General features: G+C 41.1%; 2 protein-coding genes across 3 annotated transcripts; one reads left to right on the top strand and one right to left on the bottom strand.

Moving 5' to 3' along the window:
* Positions 1-897: 897 nt before the first annotated feature.
* On the bottom strand, positions 898-11,403 carry polr1d (RNA polymerase I and III subunit D). 2 transcript variants are annotated; one of them, XM_078261205.1, is made up of 6 exons: positions 11,297-11,397; positions 5,563-5,644; positions 5,107-5,204; positions 4,620-4,696; positions 2,448-2,530; positions 898-1,194 (listed from the first exon to the last, which is right to left on the bottom strand). In XM_078261205.1, the coding sequence occupies exons 2-6, from the start codon at positions 5,617-5,619 to the stop codon at positions 1,147-1,149; spliced, it is 363 nt and encodes a 120-aa protein (XP_078117331.1). In that variant the 5' UTR covers positions 5,620-5,644; positions 11,297-11,397; the 3' UTR covers positions 898-1,146. The 2 variants fall into 2 exon arrangements, with proteins under 2 accessions (XP_078117331.1, XP_078117332.1); XM_078261206.1 differs by lacking the exon at positions 5,563-5,644 and having other exon boundaries at positions 11,297-11,403.
* A 680-nt stretch (positions 11,404-12,083) lies between these two features.
* On the top strand, positions 12,084-20,673 carry sybl1 (synaptobrevin-like 1). Its single transcript, XM_078261204.1, has 8 exons — positions 12,084-12,229; positions 12,635-12,812; positions 14,068-14,125; positions 15,128-15,265; positions 15,401-15,491; positions 18,881-18,948; positions 19,110-19,202; positions 19,543-20,673. The coding sequence occupies exons 2-8, from the start codon at positions 12,667-12,669 to the stop codon at positions 19,606-19,608; spliced, it is 660 nt and encodes a 219-aa protein (XP_078117330.1). The 5' UTR covers positions 12,084-12,229; positions 12,635-12,666; the 3' UTR covers positions 19,609-20,673.
* Positions 20,674-21,776: the final 1,103 nt, after the last annotated feature.

Raw genomic sequence — 21,776 nt, 5'->3', positions numbered from 1 at the left:
CCAAATGAGCCGATTATGGTTCGGCTTTGAAATTAGGAAGAAGCCAGACCTACGTGACGCGTTCGTCATTTTCCAGTTTTAATTTTTTGGGCGACGATACAGATTAGCGCCGCCTGCTGTTATGGAGACGTATTACATCTCGCGCACGTGCAGAACGTACGCTCAAGTCGCCGTCTCTTCGGTGTGTTCCGAGGCACTTTTTGGACCTCGGTGAGCCGACTGATCAGTCCGACTGCCTTTTCTGCCGACGGTCGGCCATCGGGTTGGTGTTTCAGAGCCTTTAGAGGTGCTGGTGGGCAGATTTTGTTCCTTAGTAGCCGTTTTCCCCCTTTTCTGACTGCTGTATTGATCTTCTTATCTGTCCGCAAGAATGCGAACAAGCTTATTTCCCCAAAATGTCAAGCAATTGATTTAAAAAAAGGTCAACCGATTCTGATAGAATTTCCCATGTTGCACATATATTTAATCAAATATAAATTCTACCCACAGAGACAGCCACGCATGATCATGTGAGGGACAGAGGTCTATATGGTTAACCTCAAAAAGTAAATTTTACCTCGTTAAGCTACACTCATCTCTCCTTATTTCCCCTCTCTGTCTTGCTGGCACTGCATGAAGTCCCTCGCACCACATTCCTCTGCTAATAAGGACATTCTAGCTAACACTTCATCCTTCACTGGACAAACATGGCTTCAAAGGACAGATGAGAGTAATTTCGGGTTCAAGAGACCCATTCTTTAGGTTTGGATATCTTTCAAACCCTGTTACAAGAGTAGTTATGAAAATAAATATTCCAGCACAAGTCAAGTCAAATGTCTAAGAGACGTGTTATACGTGTTTGATTTCTAACACACACACACACACACACACACACACACAAAAGAAAGAAAATGAAAGTCTTTGTTGACTAAGTTTAATGTCCAAAAATCCAGGACTGATGAACACAGGACTAGTACACAATGACACATCATGCATCAATCCCAACATAATACAAAAAAAGAAAAAAAAAAAACTGTACAAATGTTTAAATATGACATGATCAAACTATTTGGAGGAGAACTTTTCATACTACCTTATAGATATATAAAAGGGACATAGGTCTGTAGAAACTGTGACAGCTTCATAGTCACACATATGTTATGCTCTTCATTCCATGGGCTGCTCCTGCCTCTCTTTGAACTCATCAACTCTCGCCTGGAACAAAATGCAAGAAAATGAAGTCAGAACTGGAGTAGAGACAGTGTGGCGAGTAGGGCTGCACAATTAATCGCAATCTTATCGAAATCGCAATATGGACTAGTGCAATTTCCAAATCGCAGGGGGGCGCAATATTAATTTAAGACAAAATATGTGTCAAACCATTCGGAATGAAGTATTGTGGTGGTGCGGAGACGTCCCGGCCTACAAATCCTATCCATCAGAAGAAATTCTCTCTTTGGTACAGATCCTCGCAAAAATCACACTATAATTTAATTTTGATATTTTTCAACGAAAATAAGAATAGTGATACAAAAATGATCATTCCCTCCAATATCGTGAATTATATCACAATTGCAACATCAGTCAAAATAGTCGCAATTAGATATTTTCCTCATATCGTGCAGCCCTAGTGGTGAGTGACTTTCCTTTCACTATGGGACTAATAAACAGAGCCCACCAGACAACCCAGGGGCTGTTTTTCCTGCATCCCAGACGAAAATATTAGTTTTCCAGTCCTTCCAGGATTTCGCGATGTCGCGAATTTGGTGCGACTCGCAATTTTGACCAATCACCGCAACTTTTCCGCACATTTGACCAATAACCTGAAGTTTCCCGCGACTTCAACCAATCACAGCAGTCCCACGTGCACTCTGAGAGCCAATGACCAATCGGGAGTGAGAACGGGTTGATCATTTACTTGTTTTTGATATGAAGACGAGACGTGAGTGTGACTCATTTACCAAAAAAAAAAAAACGTACAGCGAAAAACATTTCAGACCGTCCGATACATTTTAACATCAATGTAGACTTTAACGATTTAAAAGTCGCTGAAGTTGCTGCCGTTTCAATCCTGGCTGTCGGCTGTCTGCAGCGGGTGGGGCTACTGCTCCGTAGCACCCCGCGACTGACGCTTGCACACACACAAACAACACACACACGGTGGATGCAGGAGAAAAAGGAGATGAGACGACATAATGACCTAAATTGAGGACAGCTGCGCTTGTTATTGTAAGTACAATGATAAGTTAAAGTCAGTACTTTATTAAACTGTATGAATGTGTGTCCCAGGCCAGGATAGGAGGGACTGGTTTTCCATGTGTGAAAATGAAGGTTGGCTTCTTGCATGCCCTCCCCACTGAAGAGAGGTCAGAACATTGGGTCAGCTTCTGAGCAGAAGCCCTGTGGTTGGCAGAGACACCCGAGACCCGTCGGTGGGGGGAAAAGGTTGCCAACACACACAGGCTTACCTGAAAGGTGTTGAGAACATGTTGACAGACATCAGTGAGGTCATTCAGGCCTCTCCGCAGCGGCTCTGTTGCTGGAATTCCCCCTGAAACAGACGGTAGATACATCTGCAGAAAACCACCGCCACTCATAGTAATAACAAAAACAATCACGAATGATGAATTCACTTCGTGGGTCAATCATCTCCACGGGATTCAACAGATATTGGAGCCCAGTCATTTCACACTTAAGCAGCCTACACATGATCCGCGGCAAATGCGCGAGGTAGTGGCACAGAGCAAACAGACAAAGCGCAGCGCAGGAATGTTCTGGAATTGGTTGCGCCTTGAAAAGGTCAGCGGCCACTAGGTCAAAGTTGAAATCATTTGAACTTTGAGCGCAGCGCCTAGTTGGGCGGCACCGCCCTCCCCGTAGGAAATCAATGGAACGGCCGGCACAGAGCGGTTTCACCAAATTTGCAACATGCAAGCTGCAATTTACAGCAGCTTATTGAGTAACGATGAGTAACATCGTTATTGAGTAACGATGCTCATTACCCATGCCCTTGGAGCCGAGCTGCACCAATCACATCGGTGCATCCGATATAGGCGGGTCAGAGGCGAGCTAAACAGGTGACGACAGCGCTGCGACGTCGAAGTCCGGAATCAGTCAGTAAATATTGGTCGTAGTGTTATCCAATTGCGTACAGTGAGATTTTCAAATGCATGCTTGGGGCCGCCCCTCGAGTTGGGCCATTTTCATTACTCATAGCCAGACCCTTAATCTTTCGGATTTGGGTCTGGATTTCCAGGATACGACACATTGGCAAGTGACATTCATTTCTGTCATCTCTGAAACATGCCAATAAGTGTAATTTGTGTGCAAGCACTGGTTCGCAAATGGCTTTTAAGGAAAGGGACCCCAGTCGGTTCAAGCACTCAACCAAAGTCAAATTACAGTATAATATATATATATTACAAAGAAATATAAAAATGTTATTCAACAATCACCCCCCCCCCCCCCCCAGTGTGACGACCCTGCCTCTCCTGGCTGCCGGTCTTTCCCTTCATGCTTTGTGTTGCAGGTGCCAGTGGGTGTGGTGGTGCAGTCATTGTTTATTGGCAACTCTTCAGTGTTCCCAACGTAGGAGAGAGGAGGCGGGGGAGGAAACGCTGCTCCCTGTGCTCCACGCTCCACATCGTTGGGCTTTGTTTTTCTCTTTTACCGCACAACACTCCACTCACTATTCTTTCATTCATGCAGAATAGTGCATGGGTGTGGCCTTGACCAACTACCATGCTTCGCTCGTTTGAAGCCATGATGTCTCTCTCTCTTTCTCATGGGCGGGCCAAATTCTCTGGGCGGGCAAAGCAGAGAAAGGGGAGGTAACCTTTCCCCTTATGACGTCATAAAGGGAAGATTCCAGATCGGCCCATCTGAGCTTTCATTTTCTCAAAGGCAGAGCAGGATACCCAGGGCTCGGTTTACACCTATCACCATTTCTAGCCACTGGGGGGCCATAGGCAGGCTGGGGGAACTCACATTAATGTTAAAAAAAACTCAAAGTGAAATGTTCATGCCATGGGACCTTTAATACTGAAAACCATAAGAATGAAAATAATTGTTAGTTGCGGTCCTGGCCCTCTTCTTCCATTTGACATGGGGCCCACCCACCCATTTTCATTGTGGTCATGGTGGAGAGCAGTAATGACAGAAATATCTGCTAGCTGAACATCTGAAGGCACAGTGGGAACTAGGGTTTTTCCTGGTGCCTGAAAGGTCATTGTGTCTTGCCGTGATGAGCCATTAGGAAAGATCCTCCTGGCATCCTCAAACTTAGTTCAACAACAAAAACAAATTGTTCTCTCAGTCTTGCAGAGTCCTTTCATGTGATGGGGCGGCTGTAGGCACTTTGTGCAAAGCGAGTGGCAAAGTGGTTATAGTTCTACGTGGACAAGAACAGGAGGGGGTGTATGTGCATGTGTGTGTTACTTAAAGCCAGCCACAGGCCTTTCTTGTTCGGCTGATTGGACAAAGTGAATACACAAGACTCCAATCAACATGTTTACTCTGCAACACAGCCTGAGAAGCGTTTCCTGTCCAGCTGTCCGATGCGTGTATGCACACTAGAAACTAAAATTGATTGTAAGAATGAAAAGAAGATGAGTGACGGGGGTTTAAGGGGTGTCTCTCACCTCGTGTCTGAATGCGAAAGTTGATCTTGCTCTCAGACGGATGGGTGATGGTGTAGCCACAAAAATCCACATCCACACTGACAGGAAACAGGAAAGTGAGAGCAAGGTTTGTGATTGTTAAAAAAAAAAAAGGGTGGAGGCGTGTTAGTGTTAATACAAGTTTTCCACTACCAACTCATCCCGGCTGACCTGGACTGACTGAGAACAACAACACTGTTAACAAAGTGGAACCACATACGCACTTAAGAGTCCTGTGGGATATGATTATAAACTGTCTGAATGACCTCTATGAGTTATAAGGAAAAACAACAACTCCTCCAGTTGAAGTCAAATCCCAAATGACAAAAATTAACCATCAGGTCATGCTCTTTGACCTTAAAAAGCGGTGACCCATGGGAGTACAGGGGTTAAAAGGAAAAAAGGAAAAAACCTGTGACCACTACATGCTGAGTTTAAAGTAGCACTTTAGAAAAAACAAAACACTTACGTCTTCATGATCATATATCGGAGGGAGTTGCCCAGTGTATGGTCTTCATCATGCAGCACAAACGTCACACAGCCCTCATCAGCCCCATCAGCCTGGACCTAAGTATTTATTAAAAACATCACACATCACACGCCAGAAGACTTTTAAATCACTTGAGCTCATCATTTGTCACTCTACCATTAGAATCAGAAAGGAGTTTATTGCCACAGTAGTTACCCTACGTGGTATTTGGCTTGGTGATGTACACACACAAACAAACATATTAAACATGAATAAGAAATAAACAATAAATACAGAAACAAATATATACAAAATAGCTGTTTGGTATAAGACAAAGGAAAAGTAGCCCTCAGTATCTGGTGTGGCCACCAGCTGCATTAAGTACTGCAGTACATCTCCTCCTCATGTTCTGCACCAGACTGGCCAGTTCTTGCGGTTGTTGTTGCCATGCTGTACCTGTCCCTCAGGTGTGATATTCGGATGTACCGATCCTATGCAGGTGATGTTACACATGGTCTGCCACTGCGAGGACGATCAGCTGTAGAGATGCACCGATTACAAATTTTAGGCCGATTCCGATTTCCGATTTTTCATTGAGTTTGACCAGCCGATACCGATTTTAGCCGATTCCGATTTCATTTTTTCTAACCACTTTACAGCACACACAAATATTTATTTTCTATCTTTTCTTTAATAGAAAATGTACCATTTTTCATAGAACATTTTTTGAATAGATAATCAATCACTATAAAATAGAACTATATAAATTACTACTGGTGAAATTCACACACATCTAAAGTGCAATGTTATGGAAGAACCATTTCCTTCTTTTCACATCCGATATCCAACTAAAAAGATGTGATATATTTAGCAAACTAAACTTCTGTATGTATGAAAACAGGGAAAACAGGTAAGGGCAATAAAATAATATATAAATAACAAATAAAAATAAAACAAATATAGCCTTGCAGTTTAAAGATATTTCTCAAAACACACACACAGGCCTGTTTGAACGTCAACAGTAACTTTACCTGAAAACAGCGTGTAGTTCCTTTTTTAGCAAGTTTGCTTTATGTGTCATTGTGCATAAATATGAACAATACCGTTGCTGTCAACAGGCTCTGCTGCTAACATTAGCTACCGACGGTAGGTTTTTAATGTTGGTTTGGAGCGGTATGCACCCCCACTAACCAATATATTGATCACGATTAATTATCACGATTATTTGTTGATTTTAACCAAAACAAATGTTATTGTCACATAGGCTAATTATAACTGCTTTCACATCCATATTGTGCTACATTCCTCCTTTGTTGAAGGATATTATGAAGGAGTATGCCATTTCAGCGGTTGTGCGACCACTTTCCAAACATGCGCGTTTGCCGTGAAAAGATACAGGCAACGCAATTTTCTGTTCACATTAACGGTGCATGTGCCCGGTATCTACCGGACGAAATAGCAACGCGGATTAAGGTGCCACTTAAATGTCTGCGTTGCGCTCTGATGCTGCATGTCACGCTAGTTAACACTAATAGCACGTTACAGAGCAGCTAACGTTAGCCTACCATTAGCTACAGTAGTAACTGGATTAAACACGGCTAAAATGCTGACAGCTAAACGGTGTAGTGTGACTATTTCACTGTAGAGGATTACAACAGCTGGACATACAACAGTCTGCGCTAAAGCTATGAGCTAAAAGACTCAAAATAGCACTGGTCACTGCTGTTGTCTGAAAAACAACAGACGGGACAAAATGTTGCGTTTACTGGTAAACTGCTATCTGTTGTGGAATGTTCCTCACGTTATTCTGTCCTCTGTGACTGTCTACATCTAAAGCATGGATGTATTAAGAGAACTGGATATAGTGTTCGGCGGGAAGCCCAGTTTGTCCAATGAGAGTGCTCAAAAGCGCATAAAGCAAACATGGAGCTCGGATCTTCCGCATTGTTGGCCCATGACGTCACGATGGACACGCGCACTAGCAACAATTTGTTTGTGTTGTCTTAGCAACCGGTAGCAACATGCTCGTTCATGAGCTTCTCTCTCGTGTCTCTTACAAGTGGCGAACTCATGAACTTGCCGTTTCATTGTCTAAAATATTCACTAACGTTTAACACTGTTTTCGTTGTTCCCGATCGTTTACATGCTTAGCTAAATAACCGATAGATGTATTTAGCTAGACAACCGAGGAGATTTAATAATTATGTCGTGCTACTAGCTAGCTACTAACTAGCGCTAGCAGTTAGCCTGCAGTTTCATGAACAAAGCTCATCCATGGCTTCATCCTTCATCCACGTTACAAGCTTTACATCATACAGCCCTCGGATGTATCATAAGAGAGAACCAAGGCGATGTAATCACTATGTCTGTAGTAACGTTATGTAGGCATATAGTATGCCTACATAACGTGTAGGCATACTATATGTAGACATATACTATGTATAGATCTTAATACAGCCATGCTAGCTACCCCTGATGTTAGCAACTAGCTAGCTAGCCGATAGCCCCGCCAGTTTGGGAAACGCTAATGACGTTACATCCACGTAGCTAACAGGCTTTACAGCATACATACATCCCTCGGATGTATCATAACTTCATAAAGATAACACCATGGACGTATTAATAGAACACATGGTGAATTACAACCATTAGCTATATCCATTATTACAACTAGCTACATGAGCTCGGGTGAGCAGGCAGGCGCAGTCCCGTAGGTCTGCTCGCGTCCATTATGCGCGTTCATCATGCCAAATTTAATAATTCTGGATTCGCTTCTAGTGAATGTTAAAAATGTTAAAAACGTGACGTTTTAAACAAGGACCCTTTCAGTGTTCGGGCTGGTAAGTTGACATACCCCGAAACAAATTATACGCTGAAATATAGACGTTTCTTTCGCCATGCAAAGTCTATGGGAAAAGTCTTTCTGGCCATGGGGTGCAGTACCACCGTTATCCGCTAAGCCCATGGTGGCTTTTAGACATGGTGTCAGTACCCGATCCGTACCGCCTGTACGATCCGTTCTGCGCATGCGCATAATTACGTAGTAGAAAACTAACAATGTCCCTGTGCGATTTGTACCAGCATGCGTTGAACCAAACATCACAACTTTTTTTATTAAATCTTTATTATACAATAGTCATAGCTACAAACAATCGAGACTTGTCACTGATCCAAAACCGTGTAGCGACGTTGTTGTTGTGTTGTTTATGTTAATGTTTTTACTTTTAATACTTCGTCTTGACTAATAACCATAGACTGTCTATTATTAATGCGATGAAGTATAAACGTACATAAGTGTCCTTTTGAAGATGGGATGATAGCTCTTCCAGCCACCACTGCTGTATACCACTATAGTAGCTACATGCTAACGGCAGTAAACATGTCATCTTAGCTGGCAATGTTGTTAAATTCTCCCCAATTCCAGGTCACATTCCTGCTGAAACATGTCCGATTGAGTAGTGTTTGGTTCAGAAGCCTTTATCTGCGATTTTTGACATTAGAAAGTGCTGCTTCGTTCCACTACAATCTAACGTTAGCATACTCATAGCTAACTATTGTAGCTGCATGCTAACGTGACATAGTGGAGCATATATAACTAGCTATATATGTACGTATGTAGCAGGACTTTGTACCGTAAAAAATCACCAATAAAGGCTTCAAAACCAAATACTAAACAAATACAAATACAGTAAAGTGACTGGAATTTGGGGTGAAATGTCCAGCATTGAGCTACATAGTTTGCTAGGAGTTTGCTGGTCTCTCACAGAGATCTCATTTGTAGCCCTGTTTTTACCTGATACTTTCATCGAAGTACAAACACATGAAGTGAGAGGTATACACATGCTTAAACTTTATTTAAAGCATGATTAACCTGAAGCAGGACGGAGTCATGACTTAAAACACCAAAGCAAGGCTTCTAGCTCAGGCTAGCTAGCGTTAGCAAATTACCTTCAAAGTTGCAAATAAATGATGAAACGTAAAATGTGAAGCCTTTATTTAATTTGCTACGTGGTGTTGTACTGGATGGCCGGACGACCCTCCGTATATCATTAACAGATACTTTAGGCAACTCCAGTAAACACCTTGTAAACTTCATCTCTGCCATCATAACGGTCTACTGTCACGGTCTAATGTTTTCTTCTGGTAACCGGAAATGTCCAAACATCCTTACGCCAATGCGTGCATAGAGCTGTGAAGTTTGCCAGTGTTCGCGCAAGCGTAGAACTGATTAGGCAGTGTCGTAAAACACGTTGAGTTTCTGCGCATGCGCTGAATTGTGCACATGCGCAGAACGGATCTTACAGGCGTTACGGATCGGGTACTGACACATGGCGCTCTTCCTAGGGGCTTGATCTAAACCAAAGAATTTCTAATAAGGGAAGAAGTTCCACTCTCTCGTTACTTCCGGCTTCTGAACTGGTTGCAGTTCCACCAGAGTTCCATATAGGAGGCGCTCACAGGCCAGTGCAGAATGAATGGGACTCTATGGAGCTATACCCCTCAAAATCCACTTTTCTCAGGATATCATTTTTTGTCTAGTAATTTGAATGTTGCATTCGAAAGGGGAGGCTAAGAAAATACACACTGCTGGGTGCCTAAGTGGCTTTTTTGTTCTAAAAAGCCTTTTAAAATGCCAATGACGTCATACACATATACGGCCGGAGATACTGCTTTATGGCAAGCTCTGAGTCGCTTCCTTTGTTCTCCCTAAGCATCGACGACACAGCTGACAGGTTAGACTCTCCCTGTTAATACAACACAGCTGACAGGTTAGACTCTCTGTTAATACAACACAGCTGACAGGTTAGACTCTCTGTTAATACAACACAGCTGACAGGTTAGACTCTCCCTGTTAATACAAGACAGCTGACAGGTTAGACTCTCCCTGTTAATACAACACAGCTGACAGGTTAGACTCTCTGTTAATACAACACAGCTGACAGGTTAGACTCTCCCTGTTAATACAACACAGCTGACAGGTTAGACTCTCTGTTAATACAACACAGCTGACAGGTTAGACTCTCCCTGTTAATACAACACAGCTGACAGGTTAGACTCTCTGTTAATACAACACAGCTGACAGGTTAGACTCTCTCTGTTAATACAACACAGCTGACAGGTTAGACTCTCCCTGTTAATACAACACAGCTGACAGGTTAGACTGTCCCTGTTAATACAACACAGGGGTCACACGGGGTCTGTCTAAACTAAGCTGCGCGGTGCAGGGAACAACTCTGATTGGCTCATGGAGGCACGTGATCAGAGAGTGGTTTATGGAGCTTTGGGGGAAAAAAAACTTTGATACAGAGCGTTCTATGAACGGAATGAAGCATTTTAAATATCGCTCGATCACGTGAACTTGATCGCGGGAAGCCAAACTCATGATCGTGATTAAAATTAGATTAATTGTACAGCCCTAGTACATACTGAATATCCATATTTATTCCGTTTTTCTTATAATAATACACTGCATATATCTGTATTATTCTGAATACTATTATAATGTTATTGCTACAACATTGCACATATCTGTACATGTTGTTCATACATTGCTCATATTACATAGCCATATTTCTTCTGCTCTTATAAGGTAACTGTTAATACACTGCACATATTTATATTTAATTTGTATTACTCTAAACCACCATCTGTAAACTACTGTCTACACTTGAATATCACATTGCACTTTTCTGCTCTTTTTGCACTTCTGGTTGGACGCAAACTGCATTTCGTTGTCTTTGTACTTGTATTCTGCACAATGACAATGAAGTTGAGTCTAATCTAATAACCATATTGAACAGCATACTGAAAAAAACTGAGGGAACACTCAGGTCTGTTACAATACTGTCCCCTAGTGGAGAAACTCGGAGTCAGCTATGGACTAGAAGCAACTGTAAAGTAATTTACGTTTCAGTTAACCTTAGTCTTTATATAATGCCACTCATACTATCAGTCTACAAGCATTGTTGCATTAAAGAGAACAGCGTTAAGTGAAGTTTACATTCAGGTGGAATAACTGCTAACGTTAGCTTCTGTAGCAGTTAGCTACCCACGTGAGACGTTTACAAGCAGTCGAAATGCTATCGATAGCTTCTTTTGTTGAATTTTTTCATACAAACAGAGATTAACAATGGCAAATACATGTAGCTATATATAAAAAACTAAATCATAAGGCATATTAGCTTCTTACCATCTCCAGCACTGGTTTCTTTTCGCCTTCCCCAGCCATGCTTCACATTCCAACTCTGTACGTCAATACAGATGTCGTGAAGCTTTACCAGCCCTCACTGATGTCTGATAGGCAAGAGGTAGGGCCTTGTTCCACTGTGTTTGTTTTTTGTTTTAGCATAGGCCAGGTGTGTGATTATAGGAGTAACATTGATCAAATATTCATAAATACCTGACTTTTTAAAGTTATATATGTGGGTACAACTTGAGAAAACTGTCTGAAAAATGTCTGTTGGGTATTCCGCAAGTTGGAAATCTGCTTGGCTATAGTAAAAACAACTAGCCTACTCTCAGAAAGCTGCCATTGGGGCTGAAAAACACAGTAAGACGTACTTCTAAGATGCATACTAAAATACATTGCATTTTTTAATTTTCAATATTTTAAAAATCAATAAAATGGTTGCTTAATTTCTTTTAAGGGGGTAAAAGAGGAAACCGTAACCTCTCTACAACTGAACACCTTATGTACTGTACCATATCAAGGACCCCTTAAAATGACACAAATTCGACCACAAACCTCCATTTGATAGAGCTTTAAGATATAAGCCTGTAAGACCTTGAAAAGGGCTCTTTACCAACCAAAAACAAAACAAAAATGTCGCCATAACATGACGTTTTTTGAAACCATGTGACGATAGCACGGCATAAAAGGAAGTCATAAAATGTAGTTCTTAAAACGAAACAATACAATTGAGTACTTGGCATAATGAATGTGGCACAAACTACATTACCTAGCATAGGAGCGAGTTCGTTTCCGGTCTGGAGGTCTGGGCGATTTGCAAAGCAGAAGTCACTCGAAAGGGATTAGCAAGCTAGCTTGCTAGCAAATTAAATCTCTTTAGATGTTGGAAACTGGCGCTAAATTAGCTTCTTTGGACAGCGTTGACACATCGAGGTAACGTATTGTATTCATTTTTATATCACTGTTATTGCGTCAGCTCCATTGCTAGAAACGGTTAACGTCAACGTTACCCACCAAACACCGTGCTACATTGGTCAACAACATAATTAGCTAGCTAGCTAGCCTGTTGTTTTCCAGCCACCGTTAATCTGGCTTTCGTTTTCATTTGTCGTGACAACTGGATTAACGTTATGTAGCTAGCTAGTAATGCTTGTTATCTTAGTGTCTACTAACGTTAGTAACGTTAATTATTAACACATAATTTCCACTCATTTCTTTATGTGTTATCTGTAACCCTAAAACGTTTGACCAGAATCATCCTCTGTTAAGCAATCTCCTCTTTCCCCAGCCTCACTTCCTCTGCCAGTAACATCTCACTGTTCTTTTGTGTGTTGGCAGCGTGTAATAGAGCAGAAACACTAGCTGTTGCCATGGCAATCCTGTTTGCTGTGGTGGCTCGGGGAACCACCATCCTGGCAAAGCATGCATGGTGTGGCGGCAACTTCCTGGAAGTCACTGAACAGATTTTAGCCAAAATCCCATCAGAGAATAACAAATTGACCTACAGCCACGGCAGGTAGGATTTATACTTCACTCCCCGTCACATAGCATCACACACCGGTATTCTGTGACTACATGGGGTCTGCATTAGGGTTAGGAAGGTCCATATCCCACTAGTATGTACAAGGGGTGATGTGACCACCAGATAAGTAGCGTAATAGAAGGTGCACCATGGGTAAAAACAGTGGCAAATTTACCTAGAGTGCTGTTGCTGTATAAAATGCCTCTTATCTGCTGGACAAGTCATGGAGGCAGACCTACTCCTACTAAGTTCACAGACTTATTTTTAAAGCCTAAAAAATGTAACAGTGGGCATAATTCTGTATAAAGTGGAGAATAATCTGATTATTACAGTGTATGTTAAATTGCTACTTCAACATGAGACCAGAAACCAGTGATTATCCTTGGTGTGGTAATGTCCACACGATTAAAGCGTTTTCTTACAGTATCAATGATGTAATGATTTCTATGCTCAGTGACTGCCATATATTAGTACATATTATGTGACAAGGTCTAGATCACTAAAAGCTCAGACATCAGAGTTTACAGAGGGCACACTGCAGGAAACCCCAACCTGAAACAATAAAGTGGCATCAAATTAGAGCCCGACATCGATACAATTATTTGGTGATTTAAAAATCTGATATTCCGATATATCGGCCGATATATATTTAAGAACAAAATATCCAGAAACGCGTAACAAACGCGTTATTTATGAGCCCTCACTAAAATAATATGATAATGCAGTTTAAAAATAAACTTGTTTGTTTTATTGTCACAACAGAACAGAGGAACATCAAAATATATTAAAGTTCTGATAAATACTTAAGATATTAAACTTAAAGTCCTTTGAACAAAAACACAATAACAACACAAATCAATGTTGCCAACAGGGAGGTTGTAGAGCGCCCTCTGGTGGACAAACATGGTTGAGAACATGGTTGAAGGTGGTTTTGGCCGTTTTTATTTTATTTTTTAAATATTCATTTATCGGCCATTATAAATGTTGATACCAATAGTTTGGAAAATGCATAATATCGGCCGATATATCGGTCAGGCTCTACATCAAATGCCACAAAGGCACAACGCAATGTGTCCTCACTCAAAACTCTAAGAGGAGAATACCAGGGTCATTTAGAGTTACAGCCCATTTACCACCTTTTTATGTAGTTAATGTTTCCTTAGACTTTTTACAGTGATAGAGTACTATATTCAACTTTGTACTTTCAACTGTATATCTAATGTAGACACATTTCTTTTTCTTTTTTTAGCTATCTCTTTCATTACATCTGCCATGACAGAATCATATACCTGTGTATCACTGATGATGTAAGTATATAAATGGCTCAGATATCTGTAAGTGGGAAGTTGAGTGATAGATATGTAAGGTTAATTGAAATGCACCTTATAGTTAAAACATAAAGAAGTGTTAAGAAGTAGAGTTGAGTAACCCAGCCACTTGGAGAAACAGAAATAAAGTTATGGCACTCAAATACATCTCCAACTCATGTTTTTAAAGGAACACGCCGACTTATTGGGAATTTAGCTTATTCACCGTAACCCCCAGAGTTAGACAAGTCGATACATACCCTTCTCATCTCCGTGCGTGCTGAAAGGCTGTCTGACAGCTCCAGCGGCAGCAGGTCAGCACAGAACATGCAGGTGACTGGTTCCAGCCATCCTACTGCTCCGAATAAGTGACAAAATAATGCCAACATGTTCCTATTTACATGTTGTGATTTGTAGAGTGACAGCGTGTACAAAAAACAATGTAACATGAGACACAGCCATCTTCTAAGCGTAAACAACACGGGAACTATATTCATTCTGCTACTTGGGCGGAGTGATTTGCTTTGCAGCAAGCCTGTCTGAGAATATAGTTCCCGGTTTGTTTACGGTTAGAAGATGGCTGTGTCTCATCTTACGTAGTTTTTTGTACACGCTGTGACTCTACAAATCACAACATGTAAATAGGAACATGTTGGCGTTATTTTGTCACTTTTGTCACAATTCGGAGCAGTAGGATTGCTGGAACCATTCACCTGCATTTTCTGTGATGGGCTGCTGCTGCTGGGGCCGTCAGACAGCATTACAGCACGCACGGAGATGAGAAGGGTATGTATGGACTTATCTAACTCTTGGGGTTACGGTGAATAAGCTAAATTCCCAATAAGTCGGCGTGTTCCTTTTAAAGTAATCTATTGAGCCAATTACAACAGGAAGCAGGCTGATACACATTAAGAGTCACAAGGTAACAATATAGAAATCTTTCTGGGAATGTACTTAAAAACAAAAAGGACTCTTATATTTAACTTTTTTTTTTAACTAAAGGACTTTGAGAGGTCACGGGCATTCAGCTTCCTCAGTGAAGTCAAGAAGCGCTTCCAGACAACATACGGGTCGAGAGCACAAACTGCCCTGCCTTACGCCATGAACAGTGAGTTCTCCTCAACACTGGCAGCTCAGATGGTGAGTATGATAAGAGCCTGACGTGAGCATATTACTCTGTGACTGCTTTCTACCTCTGTAGTCACACATACAGAATTTACAGAATTTCTAAATATGCTTAGATCACCTTCTTTTCCCCTACCTTTCTTTTTGAAGAAACACCACTCCGACCAACGAGGATCAGATCGTGTCACTGAGACTCAGATGCAGGTGGATGACCTAAAGGGCATTATGGTCCGCGACATAGGTGAGCTGCTTATGGGTTTCCCCATGGCACAGTGATGCTTTCAGAGCCGGATTAAATGGAATGGTTACGCTAGACATACAGAATTTTTCAGGCCCCCTCCAAATGCATACTGGCTGACAAACAAGATAACTTAACTGCCACATGATTATCATGCTAACTTATTTATGTAGGTATTTGAATGCATCTACTTTAGGGTTATTTGAAGGACCTGAGAGAAACTTGTGTAAACCCCCTCTTTGTCCTGTTTGTTCTTCTTTTCCATTTTTCTTTTTGTCCGCTTTGCTGCAGCCAAAAGCATCCCAGAAAAGTCGTAGTGTAACCGTAATGGCTAGCTATCATACGGAACCGGAAACACATTTTCAAGCAATTGGAGTTTTTACTTTACTGTACTTTTTATTAAAACAATATAATATATTCATTTAAAAATATATACAAGTTTAGATTAGGTGTTAGATTGGAAATTTACATTTCATATATATTTTTTTTTTTAACTATTAAAGGCATCCATGGCATGAAAATTTCACTTTATGAGGTTTTTTAACATTAATGTGAGTTCCCCCAGCCTGCCTATGGCCCCCCAGTGGCTAGAAATGGTGATAGGTGTAAACCGAACACTGGGTATCCTGCTCTGCCTTTGAGAAAATGAAAGCTCAGATGGGCCGATCTGGAATCTTCCCTTTATGATGTCATAAGGGGAAAGGTTACCTTTCTCTGCTTTGCCCGCCCAGAGAATTTGGCCCACCCATGAGAAAGAGAGAGAGAGACATCATGGCTTGCAAACGAGCGAAGCATGGCAGTTGGTCAAGGCCACACCCCCACCCTCCACCTTGCCCCCCCTCTCTCCTCCTCAATAGCATTTAAAGCTACAGACACAGAAATTGCACATCCTAAGGAAAGCTCATTGTGGGACTGGCTCTAGTGGCTGTAGTTCTGCACCAAGGCTGAATTTCGGGAAAGAGACTTCAGATACAGTATTAGGGGACCACTAAGGTCTATATAAAAGAGACTTCAGATACAGTATTAGGGGACCACTAAGGCCTATATAAAAGAGACTTCAGATACAGTATTAGGGGACCACTAAGGCCTATATAAAAGAGACTTCAGATACAGTATTAGGGGACCACTGAGGCCTATATAAAAGAGACTTCAGATACAGTATTAGGGGACCACTAAGGTCTATATAAAAGAGACTTCAGATACAGTATTAGGGGACCACTAAGGCCTATATAAAAGAGACTTCAGATACAGTATTAGGGGACCACTAAGGCCTATATAAAAGAGACTTCAGATACAGTATTAGGGGGACCACTAAGGCCTATATAAAAGAGACTTCAGATACAGTATTAGGGGACCACTAAGGCCTATATAAAAGAGACTTCAGATACAGTATTAGGGGACCACTAAGGCCTATATAAAAGAGACTTCAGATACAGTATTAGGGGACCACTAAGGCCTCAATAAAGATACTTCAGAAACAGTATTAGGGGACCACTGAGGCCTATATAAAAGAGACTTCAGATACAGTATTAGGGGACCACTGAGGCCTATATAAAAGAGACTTCAGATACAGTATTAGGGGACCACTGAGGCCTATATAAATAAGACTTCAGATACAGTATTAGGAGACCACTAAGGCCTATATAAAAGAGACTTCAGATACAGTATTAGGGGACCACTGAGGCCTATATAAAAGAGACTTCAGATACAGTATTAGGGGACCACTGAGGCCTATATAAAAGCATCCAAAAAGCAGTATGTCATAGGACCTTTAAATAAAAAAAATAAAAAAGAATTTCACTTTTCCCTTTTACTGTGCCCCCTAGTGGCAGATGGGGCGCTTGCCTAGAATGCCTTTGCCTAGATCTGGGCTTGCTTAAAGGTGCTATATACGGTATTCAGAGTCTGGGCCGGGATTGCCTGCACACAAATCTCACCTCTTCTTCTCCTTCTTGTTTTATTGCGTTTGGCATCCAGCTTATTGGCCCGGCTACCAAAAACAAAGAACAGAGAAGCTCGGATTAGAACACACACAGAGGGAGTGTGACTTCATTCTCTGCTCAGGATGTCATTACGCCACTACATCTATACATAGTTGTTTGCTGCTATATTAATGTTCTGAATATCGAATATAGCACCTTAATATGACCTCTTTTTGATGGGTCTATAAGGTAATAATGAAACAACAAAGCAAATGCTCTGGACAAAAAGTTATGCAATAATTTAATGGCAAAAAAATCTGATGAAAACTGGGGGATAACTGTCAGCAAGCATTTGATATGAATCTCATTACACTGGAGTAGGGCTGAACGATTTTTGAAAATCTAATTGCGATTTTTTTCAAAAATATTGCAATTGCGATTCAATATGCGATTATTTTTTAAGGTCTTTGTCTTCTGTATTATTCAACAAAGGCAAGCAATAAATCATTGTATAGTATGAACAATACAAGATTAGATATATTAAACTAACTGTTCTTTCCTGGAGGCCAGGCCTGGATGTGATGATGAAATTAGGTGATGCATGAATTTATATGAATGACATCATTTATTTAACTCCTTCAGTCCCAGTAGTATACTGAGCACTGACCGCCTGGTGGAAACATTCATATGAAAGTCAGAAACAAATCACACAAATTAAAGTGCAGATTGCATAAATATAAAAACAAATATGTGGCTTTACCACACTTAACCAGACAGTTAAATAAGTACAAATATAGTACATACAGTATATACAACGGTGTATTTTTTTTACAGCGCACACAGAGGAGCTGCCTCCAGCCCCTCCCTCCCCTCATGAAGTTGCGTGCCGCGTGCATGACAGCGTCAACATTGCACTCCCACTCAGAGACAGAGAGGCTATCGTTACGTTAGCAGTAGCATGCTACTGCTGGTCTTGTCGTGGGATTAACTGTACTAATAAAACCGTTGTAACAACGCAGCCACGCTGCTGTGAAAGCTCCCCGAACGTCATTTATCAGAGTCTGGTTGTTACCCCTCTCCTCCACTCCATATCTTTATAACGGAGCTAGCTAACTGGAGCTAACCACTAATCAGAGCTAATCATTGATAACCGAGCCTTCAGTTCTGCATGCCTGTATCCGTTAACTGCATGTAAACTAGCCCAAATAAAACCCTTCATTTTATTAAAATGGCTGTAAAAGTTTTAAACTACAGCTCAGAGTTGTTTGAATGGCAGAAATCTGCTCAAGGTACGGTGTAGCGTTAGCGTGCTAAGTTGTTGCTTTCTCTGCAGACTGATTTGCTCTTGCGAGTCACGTGACCAAATCGCAGCCTTTGTGATTAGGAAATTGCATCTTAACATATCGCGATATTATCACAAATGCAATTAATCGTTCAGCCCTACACTGGAGCCTTTGTGTCTTTTCACAGACTTGGTAGCTCAGAGAGGAGAGAAGCTGGAGTTGCTGATTGACAAGACAGAAAATCTGGTTGATTCAGTGAGTTTAAAGACAAATTTGTTTTTCCTGTTCATCCTACTTGTTTTCTGGTGCATGACATTAGGCAGTATAAATGTTTCTGTACTTTCGACAGTAATCTAGCAAGCTATTGATACACAAATATTGTCCCTGATGTTACTTTCTTTACCTACTCCATTTAGTCTGTCACATTTAAGACCACAAGTCGTAACCTGGCTCGAGCCATGTGTATGAAGAACCTCAAGCTGACTATTGTCATTGTGCTGGTGTGTCTGGTGAGTAAGGATACAAAACAAATTGAATTGGTGAGGTGTTGGTTGTTAGTGGGATGCAATGTAATATACTGGATTATTGTTGTTTTATTTTCCCATTAACATGTAAAATTAGAATAGATTTTCAGCTACGAAGAGCTGTCCTGTACAACTCCTGTATTTACTTTAAATGAATAACTCTGAAACTGAAAACCCATTGCAGCAATGATCTGCCCTCAGACGGCTCTACAGCACTGTTTGACATTGACTGAAGGAACTCCTGTGTGTTGCGACTGTACGGCTCACTGCACTATTAATCAAACAGTGGTGCAGGCAGTGAACTTTGTTACTGTCCTCTTTTCAGGTGATCCTTTACATAATCGTTTCTGCTGCCTGCGGAGGCCTCAGCTGGCCCACTTGTGTCAAATGAGAGGCGAGTGGGGCTAAAAGAGAAGGAGATAAAGGAAAAAAAGGAAGAGGGGGAGAAGAGCCTGTTCAACCCTGCCTGCCAGTGGACACAAAAGGAAACACAACTTTCCTTCCTCTACTCTAGCTTCAACATCCCCGGAAGACACACGCTGCTGCTGCTTCTCCTCCTCCCCCCTCCCTCGCCCCCCTCTTTGATAGTGTGCACATTCACTTGCCTTCTGGACAGGGAGTCCCACCCCATACCACCACTAATGGACAGCAGCCGTGTGGCATAAAACATGATGTAGAACAATGATCTTGTTTTATAGTAGTCTGTTACATCCACCCTGTCTCATGCACGTAGTGGCCTGATGTATCAGTTTGTGATACTGTCCTATCAATTAATTTAATCCATTCAGACTGATAACACAATGGACCTCAAAGATAGCAAGGATTGCTTTGTTACTGTCCTGCATTTCCTATGATGTCAACAGAGGTATGAGAGACCTGCAAGTATAGGTAGCATGTTGCAGATCTATCAAGACTGAATACCCCAATACAGTGGTTGGTCCTCTGTTGCATAACAAAAAACTAATTTCTGACAAAACTAATGCAGTATACAGTATGTCTCAAGTGGCAAGTGTCTAACGAACCATGTTGGCGGTGTGTCATGAATGCCCCTTTTTGCTGAGAAACAGATTTCCTTCTTGTTTTATCACCAAGCAGAGTAGTATATTCTAAAATGGGTGCTGGAAAATACCAGATATGATCATACAAATAAATATTGTAAATTTGATTGATATTACCGACTCAAAAGATGTAATTGTTCTTTTGAATCCAGTCTGATTTTGAAGAAATCCTTATCTCTTTTCCACTGATAGGAGGCCATCTTTCACCTTTTACCTCTGCTAGGATGTTCAGTGAGCTCATATGTTCTTTTTGTTAACACAATGCACTTTTTACATTGTATATACATTTGCTTCCTGGCATCATATGGTTTATAATCATGTAATTATTATTGTACATCCAGATTTGAAATAATAAAATCTGATGTATCAAGTGGTTGATCTCTTCAGATGGAAAACAATAGCGATGTCTTGATATTTGTGGCTTTCATTTTGGACGTCTGACCTAATGACTTTAATAAGAGCTAAACTGAGCAGGCAATTCTTTTATTAATTGATTGCGACTGTAAGTGACTTACTGTTGGTTGTAAGGGGACGTCAACTTACCACATGTCAACGTTCTAGCTAACAATTTCAAGTTCATCACTTCTACGGGACAATATGAGCTGAACTCTGGTATGACCGGTCGGTAGTTGTTTATCACAGTTCAACAAACATTTGTTTGTTAAGGAAAAAGGGAAACGACCAGGTGAAAATAATTGTTCATTAGCACATCCTCAGCGGCGCGCTCCCGTCGGTGCTGCTCGCTCTTGTGACAGGCAACGTTAACGTTACAAGCGTGTTAACTTTTAATGTTAAACTATGAGTTTTTAATTGACTAACTGTACTGTATTTCTTAATTTTTGGACAATTGGTGAGACAGTTTATATGTTTTTCCCACATAACTTACCTACTTTAGCTAGTTGTTTAGTTTTTGCTACTTACCAAAATGTTCAGCCTCCTGTCATCAAAAATTAACTGTAGGTCTTGTTTGCTTGATAGCTAATGAGCTAACATTAAGCTAGCTAATGGTAGTGTTTATTGTCAACCGCTGTTTGCTGTGCTCCATTTTAGTTTTTACCGTTACAATTCATGGTTGGAGCCCAATGTATAGCTAGTAGTCCGCTATGTTTGTAACTTTATTCAAGGACGCTAACATTAGGTAATACCTGGGTGGTTTTTTAACACAATACTAGCTTATTGGCCACTCTTTAAAGTGTCTCAGACGTAGTCTAAAGTTACTGTGTTTAAAACCATGTATTGACTTGAAAGAGTATTTTCCTTGCTATTTGTAGATGGATATGTTTACTTCTGATCTAATTATAGCTCTAACTGGCTGAAGGAGGGCTCACACAGGGATAATCTGTCAATCAGGTGCGGGGGGCGCAGTTTTTTTTTTTTATCTGAAAATGACCATGTTTTACAGGAACCAGGCATGAATGAAGTCGCTACTACTCCAAACACACCCAGCAAAATGAATTAATTTTATTTTGGCTTTAAATACACACATCTAACTAGATGACGG

Source organism: Sander vitreus, chromosome 10, assembly GCF_031162955.1.
Source record: "Sander vitreus isolate 19-12246 chromosome 10, sanVit1, whole genome shotgun sequence".
Taxonomy (NCBI): Eukaryota; Metazoa; Chordata; class Actinopteri; order Perciformes; family Percidae; genus Sander; species Sander vitreus.
Note: the sequence above shows the minus strand (reverse complement) of the source record. Positions and strands in the feature narration are given on the sequence as shown.

Excerpts from the sequence above, each read along its gene's own strand:
- polr1d (XM_078261205.1), bottom strand. The coding sequence starts at position 5,619 with ATGTGTAACATCACCTGCATAGGATCGGTACATCCGAATATCACACCT. Across the intron at positions 4,697-5,106 it reads CGATATATGATCATGAAGAC|TGTGGATGTGGATTTTTGTG; the intron begins GTAAGTGTTTTG and ends GTTTCCTGTCAG. Across the intron at positions 2,531-4,619 it reads CTTTCGCATTCAGACACGAG|GGGGAATTCCAGCAACAGAG; the intron begins GTGAGAGACACC and ends CGTCTGTTTCAG.
- sybl1 (XM_078261204.1), top strand. The coding sequence starts at position 12,667 with ATGGCAATCCTGTTTGCTGTGGTGGCTCGGGGAACCACCATCCTGGCA. Across the intron at positions 15,492-18,880 it reads CATTATGGTCCGCGACATAG|ACTTGGTAGCTCAGAGAGGA; the intron begins GTGAGCTGCTTA and ends GTCTTTTCACAG. Across the intron at positions 19,203-19,542 it reads TCATTGTGCTGGTGTGTCTG|GTGATCCTTTACATAATCGT; the intron begins GTGAGTAAGGAT and ends TCCTCTTTTCAG.